General features: G+C 47.9%; 1 protein-coding gene across 2 annotated transcripts; it reads right to left on the reverse strand.

Annotated features, from left to right (window-relative positions):
* Window positions 1–5,730: 5,730 nt before the first annotated feature.
* Window positions 5,731–17,180, reverse strand: KCNE1 (potassium voltage-gated channel subfamily E regulatory subunit 1). Of its 2 annotated transcripts, none has more exons than XM_081062718.1 (2): window positions 17,095–17,180; window positions 5,731–8,873 (listed from the first exon to the last, which is right to left on the reverse strand). In XM_081062718.1, exon 2 carries the CDS (start codon window positions 8,820–8,822, stop codon window positions 8,433–8,435), a length of 390 nt encoding a protein of 129 aa, XP_080918844.1. In that variant the 5' UTR covers window positions 8,823–8,873; window positions 17,095–17,180; the 3' UTR covers window positions 5,731–8,432. The 2 variants fall into 2 exon arrangements, with proteins under 2 accessions (XP_080918844.1, XP_080918843.1); XM_081062717.1 differs by lacking the exon at window positions 17,095–17,180 and adding an exon at window positions 11,719–11,836.
* Window positions 17,181–18,451: the final 1,271 nt, after the last annotated feature.

Consider the following 18,451-nt stretch of genomic DNA (forward strand, 5'->3'; position numbering starts at 1 on the left):
TGCAGACAGCTTGTGCCCTAAGTAAACGTAAACCCTTAGCCAATGTATACCATTGACTGCTTCAGTGCTGTACAAGGCCCCAACGTCTTTGATCCAAGCACTTAGAAAATGAAGCCGTCAAACGTTCTTACCTTCATCTGGCTGCGTCAAAACACACAACATTTCCACCCCTGCTACAACTTCTCCCAAAGGTCCTGCGATCAAAGAGAACGTGTCTTTTGCCTTGTTTCCTCCCTGGCCCCATGTAGCCTCCCTCCTTCCCGTTGACTTGATTGCGTGATGATGCTTTTCTTTCTCCTCCTTTTCTTTTCTCTTTTAATGCAGAGTCAGCCCTTGAGTGGGTGCCCTCTGCTTCTCCCTGAATTCCCAAATTCCTGACTGGATGGGTCTCCTACCCGCCCTTGGGGACTTGCTTAATAGCTGAAACTTTGGGGTTTTTCTTTTGTCCTTTCTTTGCCACAAACATCAGAAAAGCCACCCTTTAAAGTAAAACAGGCAGGAATCTGCCACCTAGTGTGTGTCCAGCATACAGCCTCTGACCCCTGGCTTTGTTTACACTTCAGCCCTAAAGGAACCCTCTTGCTTCCACTTCTCTGCTTCAGGCAGCCTGTGTGAGGATTTATTATTATTTTATTTTTTATTTAAGTAGAGTTGGCATACAATCTTCCATTAGTTATATTAGTTTCAGGTGTACAGTGCTTTGATATTTACATACCTTACAATGTGATCACCCCACTAATTCTAGTAACCATCTGTCCCTGTGCAAACTATCACAATATTATTGACTACAATCACCTTCACCTTTATCACCTATCCTCCCACCCACTCTCCTCTGGCAGCCATGCCTTTGATCTCTGTTTCTATGAGTCTGTTTTTGTTTTGTTTTGTTTGTTCATTTGTTGGGTGTTTTTCTTTTCTTTTTGTTCTTTTTAGATTTCAATATAAGTGAAACCATATAGTATTTGTCTTTCTCTGACTTATTTCACTTAGCATGTTATCCTTGAGGTCCATCCATGTTGTTGCAAATGGCAAGATTTCGTTCTTTTTTCATAGCTGAGTAATATTCCATTGTGTTTATGCACCATTTCTTTTTTATCCATTCGTCTATTGATGGACACCTAGATTACACCCAGATTGCCTCCATATCTTGGCTACTGTAAATAATGCTGCAATGAATATAGTGATGCAAGTATCTTTTGGAACTTTCTTTTCTTTTTGTTTTTGTTTTCTTCAGATAAATACCCAGAAGTGGAATTGCTGGGTCATATGGTTATAGGGCAGCTGGTGACACAGAAATGATAGGTAATACGACCCTCAACATTTTCCCTTTGTTCTGTTTGCTAGCCGCTCCCTGAAGTTAGTATCTTCATGTTTTCTCAGCCTCTTTCCTTTTTTCTGCCTCTTTAGTTCTTTAACACCTGCTTAACCTATTCTCGATACTAATTTCTCTTTCCATATAAAAAGTGAGTTTCTGTTTTCCTTATTGGATCCCAAATGACCAGCTACAATGATAAGGCATGTTTGCTGAGGGATGAGGCTGTGCAGTGAAAACCTCACGTGAGAAAAATCACAATTGAGTTTATAGTAGCAACTTCCATTTGGTGAGAACAAGTGATACTGATCACGTATTGAGTGCTTATTATGTGCCTGGCACTGTTCTAAACCCTTGGACTCAAATCACTGTAGTGGGATGAATAGAATCCATGTCCACTGAGAATCTCAAAATGTGGCCTTGTCTGGAAATAGGGTCATTGCTGATGTAATTAAGGCAAGGGTCTGTATATGAGATCATCTTGGAGGAGGGTGGTGTCCTATATCTGATGACTGGTGTTCTTATAAGAAGAAGAAAAGACACACAGAGGAAAAGGCCAGGTTGGAGTGATGCGGCCACAAGCTAATGGGTGTCTGGAGCCACCAGAAGCTGGAGGAGTCAGGAAGGATCCTCTCCCAGGGTCTCCAGAAGGAACGTGGCCCTTATGACACCTAGATTTTGGACATCTGGCTTATCCATTGTTTCAAGCCACTGATTTTATGGCAATTGGTATGGCAGCCACCGGAAACAAATATAATCACTCAGCAAATTCTCACATAAAAAGTATGTTTAAAAAGCAGGCCGGAAACCTGGGTTCTCTTCTATGGATCTCCTGGGTTTTCCCTGAAGAGCACAAATTCTCTACTCTTCGTGCAGACTTCAGGCTTCTTACTGCAAAGTTACCTCAGAGTGCCCTCCCTGGACTGTCCTGGGGGAAACCTTCCTGAGCTGGGAGGTGAGCCCAGCCCTAGCCCACTTCCAGGCAGCCCCTCTCAATGCAGGGTATCTTGGGAACTGTAAGAAAGCAGCCTGTTTCTGAGGACTGTCCAGTGTGAAGGGGGCAATGCCCAAAGGGGAGACGGGGGTGGGCGAGCAGACTGGGGCAGGGGGGGACTGGGACCCAGCCCCAGCTATGGATGAGCCCTAGACAAGCAGCAACTTTTCCCATTCCTCCTCCCTATGACAAGGTCTGATAGGAAACACTCAGTTTATTATTGCCAAAACCTGCCGAGCCTTTTCAGGAAAGCAGCTTAGATTTTAAATCTTATACAAGGTGAAAAGCCCACTGCTGCCTTGTTCTCCCTCCCTGTCATGATTCTGCAAGGCCATCGGAAGGCATGAAATTGCTCCACTGGGTCACCTAATATGTCCCTCTGTCCGCATTCATGAGGACGACCCAGTGGTGACTCGTAGGACAGTCCTGTTTGTGGGCTGGGTTGCCGAGTATCGTCTGCTCTCAGTGGCAGGTGTGAAGGTGCAAAAGAAACAAAGGTCAAAGGCAGTTACAGAGCCCTCAGCGTCCACTCATGTCGTTTGAGCAAACTGGAGAAAGGCACGCCTTCTGGCGGTAGCCACAGTCCCACTCCAGGGACTAACGAGACTAATAGACTCGATGGATCTTATCTGTCCAGAGTCGGGGGTCGTGTGTTGGGCCACCCTGGAGGGGGATGCTATCCCTTACCAACGGGGCAAGGAGAAGTGACCAGACCATCAGCAGCTCTGCGGTATCCAGGTGGGTACTGCCTCCACACAGCATGGTGGTCACGGGCCCGACGGGAAAGGGGCGCAGGTCGGGTGAGAGATTGTTTTCCAAGATGGAAAGGATGACAAAGAGTTATTCCTGGGTAAAGGAAGGGGGATGAGCAGGTTCCAGCACAAAGGAAGGTGTGGGGGGTGTCCCAGCAACGGCCCCAGAATTCCGAGCTCCCTGCTCAGAAGAGGTGCTTCATAACACGCTTCCAGAACACTGCTTCTCTCTTTCTAGGTTTTACTCCGTCCTGTCTCCCTGAACTTGACAAGGGAATAGAAGTGTAGTCTCCTGAGAATGTCTAAAGCCCATCCAGCCCCTTGGCTCCCATGCTCAGGGCTCTCGCAGCGTGCATTGAGAAATAGTCTCAACATGACCACCAGGGGGCAGCCGCACCCAGAGCTCCTGCCTCTACCCGGAGACTGGCAGTAGTTTTGGAAATATTTGCAATTACCAGGCTCTGGCTTTACTGACCTCAAGTAGACAGACGCGCTAATGCACATGGAGTGGGGGTGAGGGGGCTATTGCTCTAAACTTCCTGACTCCTTTTTGTACTTAGATTTGCTTTACCTGTCCAATGAGCCTGCTTACTTAACAATTTTACTACTCCTTATCAATCCATTCATAGCTTTCTGTACATTTCTTTTGTCCTCATGCCCTCCTAACCTTTGGTTATCTCCCTTAGTCTAACTTAGTATTTACATCTCATTTGTGCCCACGGAGAAGTCATCTACTGATGTGGATTAAAGACAAGGAGAGGGAGAGAGAGGGAGAGAGAGCCACATACATTAGTCTGCACACAACACAGCTTTGCCTGGACTTCAAGGATTATGAAGTCCATAAATGCTTTTCAGATTATTTCTAACTATTGTTGTGGCTACTGTTGAGTTACCATAGTGTCATGATGGGAGAATGAAGTTCAGAACCAGTGCAAAGGCAGCATATCAAACTGTATTCTCAGTCTGAAACTTGGCTTCTCCCTTTTGGCCTCTCCTCTCCTCTCATCTCCTCCCTCTTTTCTCTTCTTTTCTTAATGGCTTGGCTCATATGATGGACTACCTCATATGGTAGTCCTCTCAGCAGACCTCTGAATATATACTAGTGCAGATGGTACAGAACCTCATTTGAGAAAAAGTTGTCTGATATTACTAAATGATATCCTATAAAATTTTCAAGTTGAGTTAGTGTATACCAAAGAATAAAATCAGTAACTTCACAGTATCCTCTCCTTTGTAGTGGTGGCAAAGTCTTTGCTCTTTTTTTGTTTTTAATTAAAATTTTTTGGAGTGACAATGGTTAGTAAGTCTTTGCTCCTGTGGCCAATACTGATTACCTTTCACCTCCGAGCACAGCCCTCCATTCCTTCCCCACTCACAGGTCTGTAGGAGCCCTTGGCCTGTTAAAGCAGCTGCAGGACGGTGAGAGTCAGAAGTTCAGGAAGCAGAGCTCCTGCTGGCTTCCTCCTTTAAACAAGCAATGACCTGGAGTGTGTCCTTGCTGAGCCTGTTTCCTCAGCAGTTAAGTGACAGTTAACTAGACAGATAATGGTGCCCTAAACCTTGATGGAGCGAGCTCATCAAAGTCAATTATCCAGTGAATTGCATATCATTCTGGAGAAGTTTTGAAGCCATCCCGAGCCATGCGAGGTCGCTCCAGGACAGTCGAGGTGTGAATGTTGGCTAATTTACCCCAGTCCACCGTCAGCTCAGAAGCCTGATTTGCCTGCACATAGTGGGTCTACCACTCCAGGGCAGACTCCCACAACTAGTTCCGAGAATCTAAGGAACAAAACCCAAGGAACAGAGTTGTGACACACTCTTCTAAAGTGACAGAGTGAGGGGTCTGACATCCCAAAGGGAGAGTCAGATGAATGGGATGTCCTCACGGTGCCAGGAGAGGCAGCCTGATGCAGCCTCTTGTCATAGGGCTGGGACCTGAGGGTCCACTGGCTAGCACCACATTTGGGAGAGTGCTGCCAGTGATTTCGCCTCTTCTGCCACCAAGGCAGGGCAGCCCTTCAGATGCAGTGTCCCCTCTCTGGCTCTGCTTTCTATCGAGCATGATGGCCTAGGGCTGGCCTGGAGCTATTCTTTCTCTTTAAAGCATAGGTTATAAATTGGTGGTCTTTGGGCAGAATTCAGCTCTAGGTTATATTGTCTGGCCCACGTAATTAAAAAAAATTGAATTATTAGGTTGGTGCAAAAGGAACTGTGGTTTAAAAGGTTAAAAATAATTGCAAAAACCACAATTACTTTTGCACTAATCTAATAATTGCCCCTATTTAAAAATCAGGAGCTTTCGAGTAAGTATCCAGATTTCCAGCTTATTAAAAAAAGAAAAAACCCTCAAGTTCATCAAGACTGCACCACATTTCCGGCTAGCTGGAAATGCATTAAGTTCAGCAGCAAAAGTGCCTTCCCCTTAGAAGGAGGGGGCTCAACAGTCTGCCTCCATCTCCATCTGGGGCTTTGCTCTGTTGCTTTCTATATGTGGGTGTCAGGGGGTCGACGCAGGGTTGAACTATCCATGGGCAATCTGACATCCTTATTCCCAAGCCCCTGGGGCTGCCTCATCAGAGCCCCCGAGAACCCACATCCACTTTCTAAAAGTATAGTGATATTCAGAGAACACACACCACAGATCATGATAAAAGACATTATGTTTTCAAAGAAGATCTTATTAATATTTCAAAAGGCATGCTGCCCTATCCCATACATAGAGACAATATTGAATACAAAACATTGAGATTCTATTTTTAAAGAGCTCAGAACAGCCCCTGGACATAGCAAGCACTTTATATGTGTTAAACTATAATTTAAACATGTAATAAGCATTTGAAAATTTGCAGTTTGTAAGAAGTTTGAGGGGTGTGGGGAAGTGAGCTGCATGGCTGGCTGGTCCCTCGAGGACAGGCAGGATAAGGCTCAAGGGAGCTCCTGCTGCCTGAAAAGCCGCAGGAATCTCCATGAGGCAGAGTGAACTGGTGATACGGAGCCAGTCCTAGGTCTGCAACATCAAAGTCAGGGTGACACTATGACTTATATAGTGGGTCACATGTGCTCTGGCTCCCTCTCCACACCCCAGCTCCCGGCCTGCCTTTCCTTCAATATGGGTGACATGTGTCTGTCAAAAGCAGGGAACTCACACAGCAGTCAAGTGGGTTTCCAGTGGCTCATGAATGGCCAAGATGGTGGGCAAAATGTTGTGCGTGTGTGTATTTCTGGGGTGTGTGTTGGGGGGATCATTAGCTTTCATTAGCTTGTCAAAGGACTCTATGACCCAAAAGAACCACCCATCTCAAGGACTGTAATAATCTGTGTCGGGGTTCTGCCCCAGACATGTTGAGACCCTGCTCCAAGCACACCCAGGGGATCACTGTCTGTTACATGAAGCAAGGACTGGAGTTGGGCTGGGCCCGGTTTGTCCATCTAAGGATGGTCAACATGCTATGTGTTGCTTTTCATTTATATTATGTGCAGGTTTTGAACAGCTGTGTTTTACTTAAACATTCCACCCTCTTCAGGAATGCCCAAGCAGGCGAGCGTTTAGGATGTCGTAGAGAGCTAGCGCTGCCCATGATAGCTGGAGAAGGCTGAAACCCAAGGGCACACATGCTCTGTGACACCCTCAGGTCGGGTCACGCTAACGAGGCTTTCTCCTACTGCCATGAGCAACTCCTCCTGGTACCATCTTCCTCCACCCCCAACCCCTTCCCCATCTCTCATCTGTGAAGGAATCTTGTCTTGTGAGGAGAAGAAGGGCTGAGAGGAAAGCAGCTGTCGCTGGGGTGAGGTGAGAGGCACTGTATGAGTGTCCAGCGGCTGCTGTAATAAAGAATCCCAAAGAAGGTGGCCTAAAACCATACAAACTCATCGTCTTACAGTACTGGAGTACCAGAAGTGTCACAGGGCTATACTTCCCCAGAAACCTGTAGGGGAGAATCCCTCCTTGCCTCTGCCAGCTTTTGGTGGTGGCCGTTAATCATTGGCTTGTGTTTTCATCAGTACAATCTCTGCCCCTGCCATCACATGTCTGTGTGGTTCTTCCCACAAAGCTTCTCCCCACATGTCTGTGTCCAAATCTCCTTCTTCTTCTAAGAACATCAGTCATATTGGATTAGGGCCCACCCCCATGACCTCATCTTAGCTTAATGACATCTGCCAAGATCCTATTTCCAAATTAGGTCACAGTCATAGGCACCAGGGGTCAGGATTTGAATGAATCTTTTGGGGGACACAATTCAACCACAATAGACCGATTATCTCAAAAGGCCCTGCCACCTCAGTTCCACGTATTTCCATTTGTCTCCACCCACTCCTTCTCCCAGGCTCTTGAAACGATGGGTAGGCCCTTCCCTCCTGCCATGATAACTGAGCACCTTTCATTCTGAAACCAGGACTTTTTTCTCCTGCATCTCAGTTCTGTAGGGAGTGAGTTCCTTTGAGACTGGGATACATGAGTTGGAAGTGTGCATGTGTGTGTGTGTCTCTGTGTGCACATGTGCACCTGTGTGAGTGTGTATCTGTGCGTGTTTCTGTGTGTGTGTTTGTATATGTTTGGCGGTGGGGATTCATGAAAGGTAGGCATACAGGAGAAGTGGGAGGCAGGAAGGAAGAGGAGAACAGAGCCACGTAGTGAGGGTCGAATTGATACTAGTACTGTCCTGTAACAAGGAAGCGTTTGTGCTTGTGACAAACGTGGAAATATAATGCCTTTGGTTTCAGTCCTATAAGGGAAGTATATTAGTTAAGATATTGAGGCTGCTACTTTAACAGAAACCAAAATAACAGTGGCTCAAGGAAGACTGGAGTTAGTTTCTCTTTTCTATAGAGTCTGAGCTGGTGTGTGTCCAGGAAAGTTGGGAGACCCTGTCCTGTGGCATCGCTCAGGGACCCAGACTCTTATTGCTTTGCCATCTATAAAGGTACTGTCGGGTTCCAGAGTCAAGGCTGGCTTGCCATCTCATCCATGCCCCCGCCACTGGGAAAGGAGAAAGGGAACTGGAGGATACATCCTTTCCTTTTCAAGGATCACTTGGAAATTACCCCCATCACTCCCACTTCTACTGGCCAGAACTTCATCACGTGGCCTTGCTAGCTGCAGGGAGTCTGGGAAATACAGCTCTTATTCTCAGAGGCCATGATCTCAGGGCTTCTGCTAAAATTAACAAGGCAGGGACACATCCTGTTGAACAGCTGACAGTCCATTATAGAAGGAATATGATTTTAGAGAAATAATGTTATTGATCCATCCCTCACCCCTTACAGTAGCAAAAACCTCCAATTGTACCCATACAATAAAGAGTATAAGAGGCAAAGATTAGAAAATTCAGATTGTCGAGTAGGCTTTGTCCAGGTCTAACCAGTTGTGGGGTCATGACGAAGGCTTCATCTCAGGAAGGTGTGTGTTGGGTCGTTCCACAGCCAGCTGGTTTTCAATGACATAACATGCCCTGTAGCTCTCCAGAATCCGCGCCTGGAAATATGCTTTGTCCTTCTCCTGCCAGGTGTCAGACTCTATGTACACGTTGAAGGGGTCGTGGGAGTGCTCTAGCTTCTTGGAGCGGATGTAACTCAGCATGATGCCCAGAGTGAAGAAACCGAAGAAGCCGAGCACCATGAGAATGTAAAGAGCCTCCAGCTCCCCGTCACTGTCAGCAGGGGACTTGCGGGCCAGGCCAGACGTGTTGCTGCCCTGTTGAACTGTCCCCTGCCACAGCTCGGTCAGAAAGGGTGTCACGGCCGTGGTGTTGGACAGGATCATCCTGGACTTCAAGGTTCCACTACTGGAGAGCAAACTTCCCAGGCAAACTTTCTGAAAGAAAAGTGCAACCCAGAATCAAAAAGTATGTCAAAACCCACACCTATGCACACACACAAGCACAACTTTCTAAAATCTCAGTCCATGGTATGTGCCACCTTGGGTCTGCATAACACCCTCTCTTGATCAACTGATAAATTGAGTCCCTTTTCTTTCTATTCATCACTCCCATCACTTACCTCCTTAAGTGACCACCAGAAGGAGTTCCTGTCATATACACATTGTGTTGTACGTGTGCATTTTAATTTATGTGCTAAGGACCACGTTGTGTCCCCCACCGCCCATTCATACGTTGAAGTCCTTACCCCAAAAGTGCCTACCTGGAGACAGGGTCCTCAGGACGCAATTAAGGTTCAGTGAGGTCATAAATGTGGGACCCTAATCCAATAAGACTGTGGCCTTATAAGAGGAGGAAGAGAGATCTATCTCTTTGCCATGTGAAGATACCTTGAGAAGGTGGCTGTCTGCAAGCCAGAAAGAGAGAAGCCAGAAAGAGAGCTCTCTCTAGAAATCAAACCCTGCTGGAATCCTCTTCCTGGACTTCCAAGCCTCCCAAACTTGGAGAAAATATATTTCTGGTGTTTAAGCCCCCGGTCTATGATATTTTGTTATGGCAGACTAACACATTTTGAAATGGTATTGCGTTATGTATCTCCCTCTGTCTTTCCTTTTCTCCTCGACACTGTGACTTTATGGCCCACTCGTGTTGCTATGTGTACCCACATTTCTTTAATCCCCACTGTGCAAGGTACCCATGATATGCACCCACTTCTCTCTGCTCATCCCCCAGATCTGGATACTAATGTGCCACACTAACTCCTGAAACAACGGGGCAAGAAACAGCCTCGTCGTTGTTCTCCAAGAGACCCAGGAAAATCACCCATTTCATACAGCGACTGCCTGGTGGGTTCTACTGCTGGTCAGACTGAGGTGTTCTCAGGCATCTTAGGAGGTAACGTGCAATGGGTGGTCTGTTCTACCAGGGAACATCGTTTGGATGGAAAGCCGTCCCTAGCACATGGCAGCCTTCCGGATGATTCTGTGAGATTTCACGTCAAGCTCACCCCTCAGGGGCCATTGTTCCAGCCGATGCTGTGTTTGCCGCCTCTTTGCCCCCTGCCCCCACCTGAATGGCTCTCATGGGCCAAGCAGAAGGTGACAGTTTTCCTACCATTTTAATCTGGATGTCACTGTCCCATATAATAGGCCTGGGAATTGTCAAAGTTAGCTCTGGCATTCTGTCGGTGGGTTCGTGTGCTCTGAAACCCCCATCTAGGTGGCCTTGTGATCACCGATAAGCTAAGACAGGTTTTATTCATTTTTGTTTGAGAAAATGCTGGCCTCTACCCACAGTCCCTGCTGGGAAACAAAATCCTCAGGACCAGGTGATGAGGCCACACTCCAAACTCAACACGGAAGGGCCACGAGGAGCCGATCAGACTTAAGTGGTTTTACTTGTTTCTCAGGACCTTCAAAGCAGTTGAGGACAGCACCTTTGGGGTGGCTGCTGGGACTAAGGGTAAAAAGTGTGCTTGGGGGCACACTCTGTAGCAGAACCGCTGCAGAAAGAGAAATTTCAATATACATTGCTGGGGGTGGTGCTCAGGCTTACCCAGCTAGGATGCGGACTGTGACGTCACACATTGTCTTACTTAGGACAAATGTCAGCCTCAGAAACCTCCAGATTAGATCTAGAGCTACTTCTTTGTAGAACTGGCTTAATTTTCCAACATGTAGTGAAGCCAGTGCTAGGCAAAGACGCGTGGCACCTCCCCTGGGCACTCTGCCTCTATCCATCTCTGAAATGTTGCTGCACTAGAATTCTACGGCCGGCCCTCCTCTCTTCTCCATCCACCCTTGCCCGGGTCACTGCACCTGCTCCTTCAGGTTCACGCACATGGCCATGACCCCAGGTGCCCTCTGAGCACCAGAACAGTACGTCCAGTGATCTGCCAAGGACTCATTTACCTTTGGCCATCCCCAGGCTCCTCCAACACAACACCTGACCTTCCTAGAAGAGCCTGCCCCACGCCTCAGTGAGCCCAAGCCCAAATTGGAGTCACCCTCCCTACAAATCCTGTCATGTCAGTGCCCAGCTCAAAGGCTTTCCTTGGCTCCTCCCCACCTTTAGGGTGAAGCAGCCCATTTTCAACATGGATTTCAGTCCTAAATAGGAGGGGCCCTGCATCCCTCTCCTGGTCCTCTGTTGCCACTTGGCCTAGACCCCTGCTGGCCACTTGAGGAACTCCATATACATCGTCACATTGTTGGCCGTCTCCAAAGCCTGCTGCCGCTCTAACTCCTAAATGGTGCCTCCTCATGCTTTAAAATTCAGCTCTGCTCTCACCTCCTCCCTGAAGCCTCTCTGATGCCTGGGGCTGGGTTAGCAACACACACACCACAGCCGTCGACTCCAGCATGGCTACCACATCTGTCCTCCTTCCCTGTCCCTGTAGGCTCCCTAGGGGGTGCCTGGCACATAGCAACACAGGGGCTGTCCTGGAACTTTTTAATACCACTTGACAGGTGAGGCCTGATTCTTCATGGCCCACTTATCTAATCAACATGCCACGAGCTGCCTACACAGCTGTAGCTAAGTCCCTTATGAGGAGGGACAACTGTGTCCCTCCCAGAACCACAGCCTGGCATCCCTTGAGGGGAGGAGCCGAGAGCACTCCAGATGTTAGAATTACACCTTCTGCCGGGTTTGGATTCTGACCCTGCAGTGGCCACACAGCCACACGACCCTGGCCAGGTTCCTCCGGCCAGCTCAGTCCCAAGTTTCTCCCTGTGGCAAACAAGGAGACACAGCACCATCTTCAGCTGTTGGATCACTCACCAGGTACGTAGTGAGGCACGCAGTGGTGCCTACTGTGTGTCCCGAGTGTCAGTGTGCTGGTTTTCCCACCTCGTTAAGGAACAGCAGCCAGGGATTTGGGGTTTGAGGTTTGGCTCTCCTTTGGCTGACCACACTGGCTCTCTTCTTTACGTTGTGGAGAAGCAGTCGGGAATGAGAAATACACGTGTTTGTGGCTTTCCTGACACCTCTGGGGCTTTTGAGTCTGTGCCCAGAGATCTGTCAGGGGCTAAGCTGCAACAGACGCTTATATAAAACCAGCATTTTGCCCCATTCTAGCCATGGGTAGGCAGGAATCACTTGGTAACTTTTTTTTTTTTCTTAAAACCTTAGATCCAAAGCTGATGGCCTGCTAGAAATCACTCAAGATACGGGGCTCTAGATAGCTGAGATTTCCAAATGTGATGTCCAATATTTTCTTTGTAAATGACTGGAAACCACGTATGAATACATAGAACCCTGCCCCAGAAAACAGTCCTTGAGCGAACAATTTAATTTTCTTCCAAAAACCCAGAATGACCACAACTGGCAAGTAATCCTGCTGCCAGTTACCGTTAGAGTGTTCTTATGGCTTCAGCACCATGTGAGACTAGAATTATGGCATGCAATGTCCAAAAGTAAATTGGTTTAGAACCCACAGCACGTCAAGGGAAATTTCTGCACTCAATTCACATCGGTGAGTTGACCGAGAAGACCTGTTACTTAAAACCAGATGGACTTCTCAGTGGCTGGAGGAAGCAACTAGAAACGTCTGCTTTGAAAACCTGCCTGGCCAACCATCCTCAGTCTTGCTCATGCTGTAGAACCACCTTGTAAAAATGCAGATGGCTGCCTCCACTCTCAGAGTTTCTGATCCACAAGGTCTGGAGTGGGGCTGGAGAATTTGCATTTCTAACAAGTTCCCAGGTGCATGACTTACTAGAATCACCTGGAAGCTTTAAAAAACACCAATGCCTGGATCCCCCCCCTCCAAAGACTGCCATGTCCTTGGTCAGTGTTCCTCTCTGGCACTGGGACTTTTAAAAGCTTCCCAGGTGATCTTGTAGCCAAGAGAACCACTGGGCTCTGGTGTGGGACTTTAGGAAACAGACTAATCAGTCTTTTAAGCTGCAGGATACTGGGGGAAATTTTATAAGACGAGAAACATGATTTCATAGCATAATTGTCCCATCTCGTTTGTTTTTCAGATTTTCTTTTTTCGGGTTTACATGTCCCTGATGTAATCTCATGAGAAATTCTCAAGTCTTTCCTATATCCTCAGCTGCCCCCGTCCTAACTCATGCTGGCATCTTAAATTATGACGAGCCTGTCAGAGCTTTATGCTGGGCCAGAACAGTCAAGTTAATTAACTGCCTTTCAAATAACAAGTCCACAATTTTAACGAATAATCTGTTTCTTACTTTACACTTAATTTCTTGTATGGATTTTGCTAAATGCTCTCTGTGCCCCACCAGGTCTACATATTGGGTCACATGGTGTTTTTGTGTAATGGTCTCAAAATGAGTTTGGCAATGTCCTCTAAAAGTCAGGTGGTGTAAACAGCACATATCCCAATCTGCATGTCAGCTGGGGGAGTATGTCCCACTCCCCAAGATCACTTCTGTTATAAGGACAAAATGCTACCTAGCGGCCACCGGTTTAGACTGTTGGACTTAAATGGACTTGGAGAGCAACTGATCCAACAATTTCAACTTACAGAACACAGGGCTCCACAGAGGAGAGCTGACTAGCCCAAGGTCATGTCTTATCAAAAATACATCTAAAATTGAATCATTTAGCCATGGACTCACATTTTATTAGCACAGAAAACGGAGTTCTCAGGTCTTTGCAGAGAGGAAATGGATTCTTTATTTAGGCTCAACGGAACCGAGGAACCGGCTACTTGTAAAACTGGGTCTACCCAAATGGGGACTGGCTTCTGATTTAAATATGCCATAGGAGACCCCTTCTCCCCCTGGGGAAAACCACAGGTGTTTTGTACCTTGCACAGTGAATAGGGGGCTGGGGCAACAGACACAGCAGGAACCAGGGAGGTCCAACTCTAAAACAACCAGTTTGATGCTCAGACTTTGGCTGAACATTCTCAAACTGGCCTTATTGGGCCCAGAGAAGAGGAGGGTGTCTAGAAGTTTCTGTTTCTGGGTTTGAGGCTCTTCATGAGTCATAGACACTGCCCCTAGTGAAGTTTAGCACAATGTTTTTTTTTCTCTTTAAACCTTAGACCCAGAGCTGTTGGAAGTCACTGAGGTTATAGGGCTCTGGGCTGCTAGCTGAGCTAACAGATGTAAATGGACACCAGCTGGGCCTCCACCCACCTGGGCCTTGCTTCTGTAAGGCCCCCAGAGGAGAAGGGGGCAACGGGTGACGTCACACTGTCCTGGCACACACCAGCCTTCTGCATTTCTTCCACACTGATAACAGTCTGAAAGCTCTTAGAACAGATTTCCCAGCATTGCCACCTTTCATTCTTTCTTAAGCAATTACTGGACAGGCCAAGCTTTCTTCTGAGAGGGGCAGATTCTGGGGATGAGTGGGGGATGGAGGATGTCAGATTCAGAGCTCAGGGATCTGAGTTCCAGCTCAGTCCTAGATAAACCACTGGATCTCCTGGACCTTAGCTTCCTTATCGAGGTAGATAACATTCCTATCATTCCTAACAGCATTCCTTAAGCATTTCCTCGAAAGAGCATCAGGTCTTGAAATCATCATTAGGCCTTATTTATTTCAGGAAGCAGAATCAGGGTAAAAACAATTATGGATAAACCTAATACGGGTGAATACGATTTTATTGAGTCAAGAATCAATATTGAGTCAAGAATCCAATGAGCCAATTTTCCTTGGAAGCAATTTGTCAGCTGCGTCATTATCACAACACTGTGTCCAAATTCTGTTGACATAGTTACTATTATTACAACACTGTGTCCAAATTCTGTTGACATAGTTACTTCCTTTCAGAAAAGGAGCCAACAGGGGTCCCCAAAGCCTTTGGGCAGTTGGCTGGCTTGGTCTTGGTCTTCCCACCTGACCTCTCCTGAGAGGCAGTGAGTCACTAAAGTGGTCAGGGTCTCAAGGAATCGGGATGAAACCTGCACAGAGGCACATCTGACTGTCCTTGCACATGAAAAGGGCTGCCACCCTGCTGGGCATGGGGTGAGTCTGCCATAGGTGATAGAGAGGGGGCTTCAGGGTGTGAAGGATGGAAATGCGAACGAGTGAGGTGTTGAGAGGGCCCCAGTCAAACGCAACATGAGAAAAAGGATGAGCATTTTGACTGACAGTAGGATTCCCAGACTCTGGAGGGAGGCTGAAGTCACGTAGAAGGAGGCCAGACAGACTCTCACTTTCAGCAAATTAATTTGGGAGTCTCAGTTTCTCATCTGAAAACTGGGAATAATGGCATCTACCCCAACTACACCACAGGGTTTTGTGAGGTATGGAACAAACCCCAGGCTTTCCTCTGTCTCTGCAAGAGGGGCCTGACCACCATATTTGCTTGTCAAAATTCTACTGGCAAGCCCACCGCTACGCCAACCTGTGTGTGAGCCCCACACCCAGTGATCCCAACCCTCTGGGAGCCCTCATAGCACCTTGTCTTACTTGTATTGTAATAAGTGGTTGACTTGCCTGGGCATTTCCTTCCAGGAGTTCAGCTTGTCCCCTCTCCAGCACCCAGAGTGTTTCAACACGGATTTGCCAGATTAAATGAGAATGCAAAGTGTTAGATTCAAGACAACTACACTGTAGCCATGACAGCAAATGATAGATAAAGTAAAATACACTCTGGAGAGAAACTGGGGGATAACCAAATGAAAACCTCTTCCAATATAGCATATTTTTATACAATAAAATGTAAACCATTTTTATATTATTTATTTTATGAGTATTATTTATTCCGTATATTAAAGATATACGATCAATATTATATATGTATCTGCAATCCAGCTTATTCCTAAAAAGGTTGAAGGCAGTCAATAATTGCTAATAATACTGCATAATTTTCATTCTCCTTCCACACTCCCGGGAACCTATGTCTTGCTTTCCTTTTGCCCTAGTTACTTATCGCCTGCTAATATAATACAGTTTTTAAAATTTATTATGTTCATTGTTGGTTGTTTGTCTTCCCCACTGAAACGTAAGCTTTTTCAGGCGGCGATCTTTGCATGTGTTGTTCTCCTTTATACCCCAAGGTCCAGAACAGTGTCTGGTTTATGGTAGGAGCACAATAAAAATTCATAGGACGCAGGCATGCATGAATGCATGAATGAATAAATGTTCCATTCACCTACCAGAAAACCCAAACCACCCAGAAACTGTCCCACCAGCCCTGCCTGCAGACACCTGAGATGACAGGAGTGAGTCTCTCTGATGTCTTCAACGTGTACTTTCTTTTCAAAACAATTTACTTTGATAATAGCCTATCAAAAGCAAAACATGCCTGAATATTCTAGAAGCTCAGAATGTCTTCCTCAGACCCATCCTCAGCTCACCACTGATGAGGAGCATGAAACAGACAGAAACAGCAGGTTTCTGCCCCATCATTAGAAATCCACAGACCAGAGTCAAGGTGCTTTCTGGCCACTCAGGCATCACACATGGATTAAAGCAACAGCGTGATCACAGCAAAGTTACCCATCACGGTGACCATAAATGACAGCCGTGGTTACTGACAAGGCCCTTCATTAATGGAGCTGAGCGCTCCTTCCTTACCTAAATGTGGACTCAAAAATATACTGTCAGTTCACATGCAGCAGTCTGAAACATCAGGGCGGGGGCAACGCAAGGTGTGACGGATGGGGCACATACACACGGCTGCTACCCGATCAACTTTCTTCGGCAAGTTGCACTTTCCCCTAATTACTATAATCAAGATTAGATATCAGTAATGTTCTCCGTGTCCCATGCCTTTTCCCCAGCAAGATACCAAGGCCCCAGAACCTTCCTGGTCAAAAAACGACAACTTCTCTTGGAGGCCCATGTGTACTGCCTGAGCTGGAGGTCTTTGAAACCAGGTGGGGACTGGCATTTGGGGAGGTGGTTGTTCTCTTTGGATGCTTTTAGGTATTTTCCAAATTTTCTACCAGAACGTCTGTAATTCACTACTAATGGAGAAAGGCTGCCGTTATTTGGCGGTGAGATGAGGGTCTAAGCATGAGTTCCCGTAGGGGAAGAGGGCAGAGGGAAAGAGGCCTGAGGCCGAGCCATCTGTCCAGTCTCCCACGACAGGGGTAGCCGCGACGCCTGCCCGGGCTCCCCGAGCGCGCCGGTGGCGGAGACCAGGTCCCCGGAGGCCCTTTAGGCTCGCCTGACTGGGGCACCTCGAGCCGGGCCCGGGCCCGGAGGCAGAAGCCCTCGACTTACCGGGTCTGGGGCGCCGAGAGAGGCGGTGGGTGCGGGACCCGCACCTGGAGAGCGCAGGACGGCGACGGCCGAGCCCGCGGCCGCCGAGGACGCGGATCCGGGAGGGCGGGGCCTCCCAGCCGGCGCCCCGCCCCGCGCGCCCCGGCGACCCCAGGCCCGCCTCGCCGCCCCCACCGGCCCCCGCTTCCTGCCCAGCGCTTTGGATCACTTCGGGTAGGCTCAGGGCCGGCGGGAAATCCGTGTGCGAACTTGTAGACAGACAGACAGACAGATCCACCTTCCTGCGGGAGTTCGGGGTCCGCGGGCAAGAGGGTGCTGCTGCCCAGGGCAAGGACGACGGGGGACCCCACGCTGGGCCAAACGCCGGGACAGGTACCCCTGCAAAGAGCTGCAAACGATAGCTTCCCACATGGTCAAAACCCTGGCAGACTCCTTTTGGCTGCATCCTGCACCCCAGTTGCAGTCACTGTCTTCTTTGGCATTTATTGAGCACCTACTGAGTGCGTGTCGGCCCCGATCTGGGCTGAAGCTGAGGACCAGACTGGCGGGGTCCCCGCACGCGGTGTCAGTCGCTGGAGCCACCCACGCTTTGGACCTGTCACCCAAAGTCCTTGGGTGGCGAGAACAGCCTTTCTGCCCTTGAGGGGAACACTGCACAATGGCCCAGGTGACCGCGGGCAAATTCCACAGCACCTGCCCACCCGCTTGGGAAGCAACAGTGAGACGGGGACTCCCAAATGACAGTTCCGTGAAAGCGCTGGGCATAAGGTCCAGGCTCGCGGTCTGCAGGAGGGGAGCAGAGGAAGGCTCCCGACCTAGAGCAAGAAATGTTCTCGGACCCCACGGTCTTCCCCGGCCCATCGCTTCTCCTTGAGCCTCAAAGGGAGGGGCCCATCGGATGTGACATTCGAGGACCCTGCCCCACTGGCAAAGGCGGAGCTGGCACTCTCCTGCACCATGGGTGCTAGTAGGAACCCATGCAGCCTCTTTGGAAAGTCCTAAACTGTCCATAGCCTTGATGTGTCATTGCATTGTGTGAAACCCATTCTACCGAGAGGATCTGAAGTATAGAAGAGCTTTGGGCATAGAGAAGTTCTTTGTAGTTTTACTTACATACCTAGAACCTAAGTGTCTCAAACTAGAAAAATGGTTAAGTTACGGTACATGTGGTAGAATATCATTCTGTACAGTGGGTTATTATATGCAATCATTAAGATAATGTGTACAAATAATTTGTCACAACATGAGGGTTTCCTATATTATAATGTTAAATGAAAAATACAAGACCCTAAATTGTACATACAGGATTCTATGCATTATTTAAAAAGACTAAGAAAACACACCACAGTATTCATAT

The sequence above is a fragment of the Rhinolophus hipposideros genome, assembly GCF_964194185.1.
Source record: "Rhinolophus hipposideros genome assembly, chromosome: 2".
NCBI classification, from domain to species: domain Eukaryota; kingdom Metazoa; phylum Chordata; class Mammalia; order Chiroptera; family Rhinolophidae; genus Rhinolophus; species Rhinolophus hipposideros.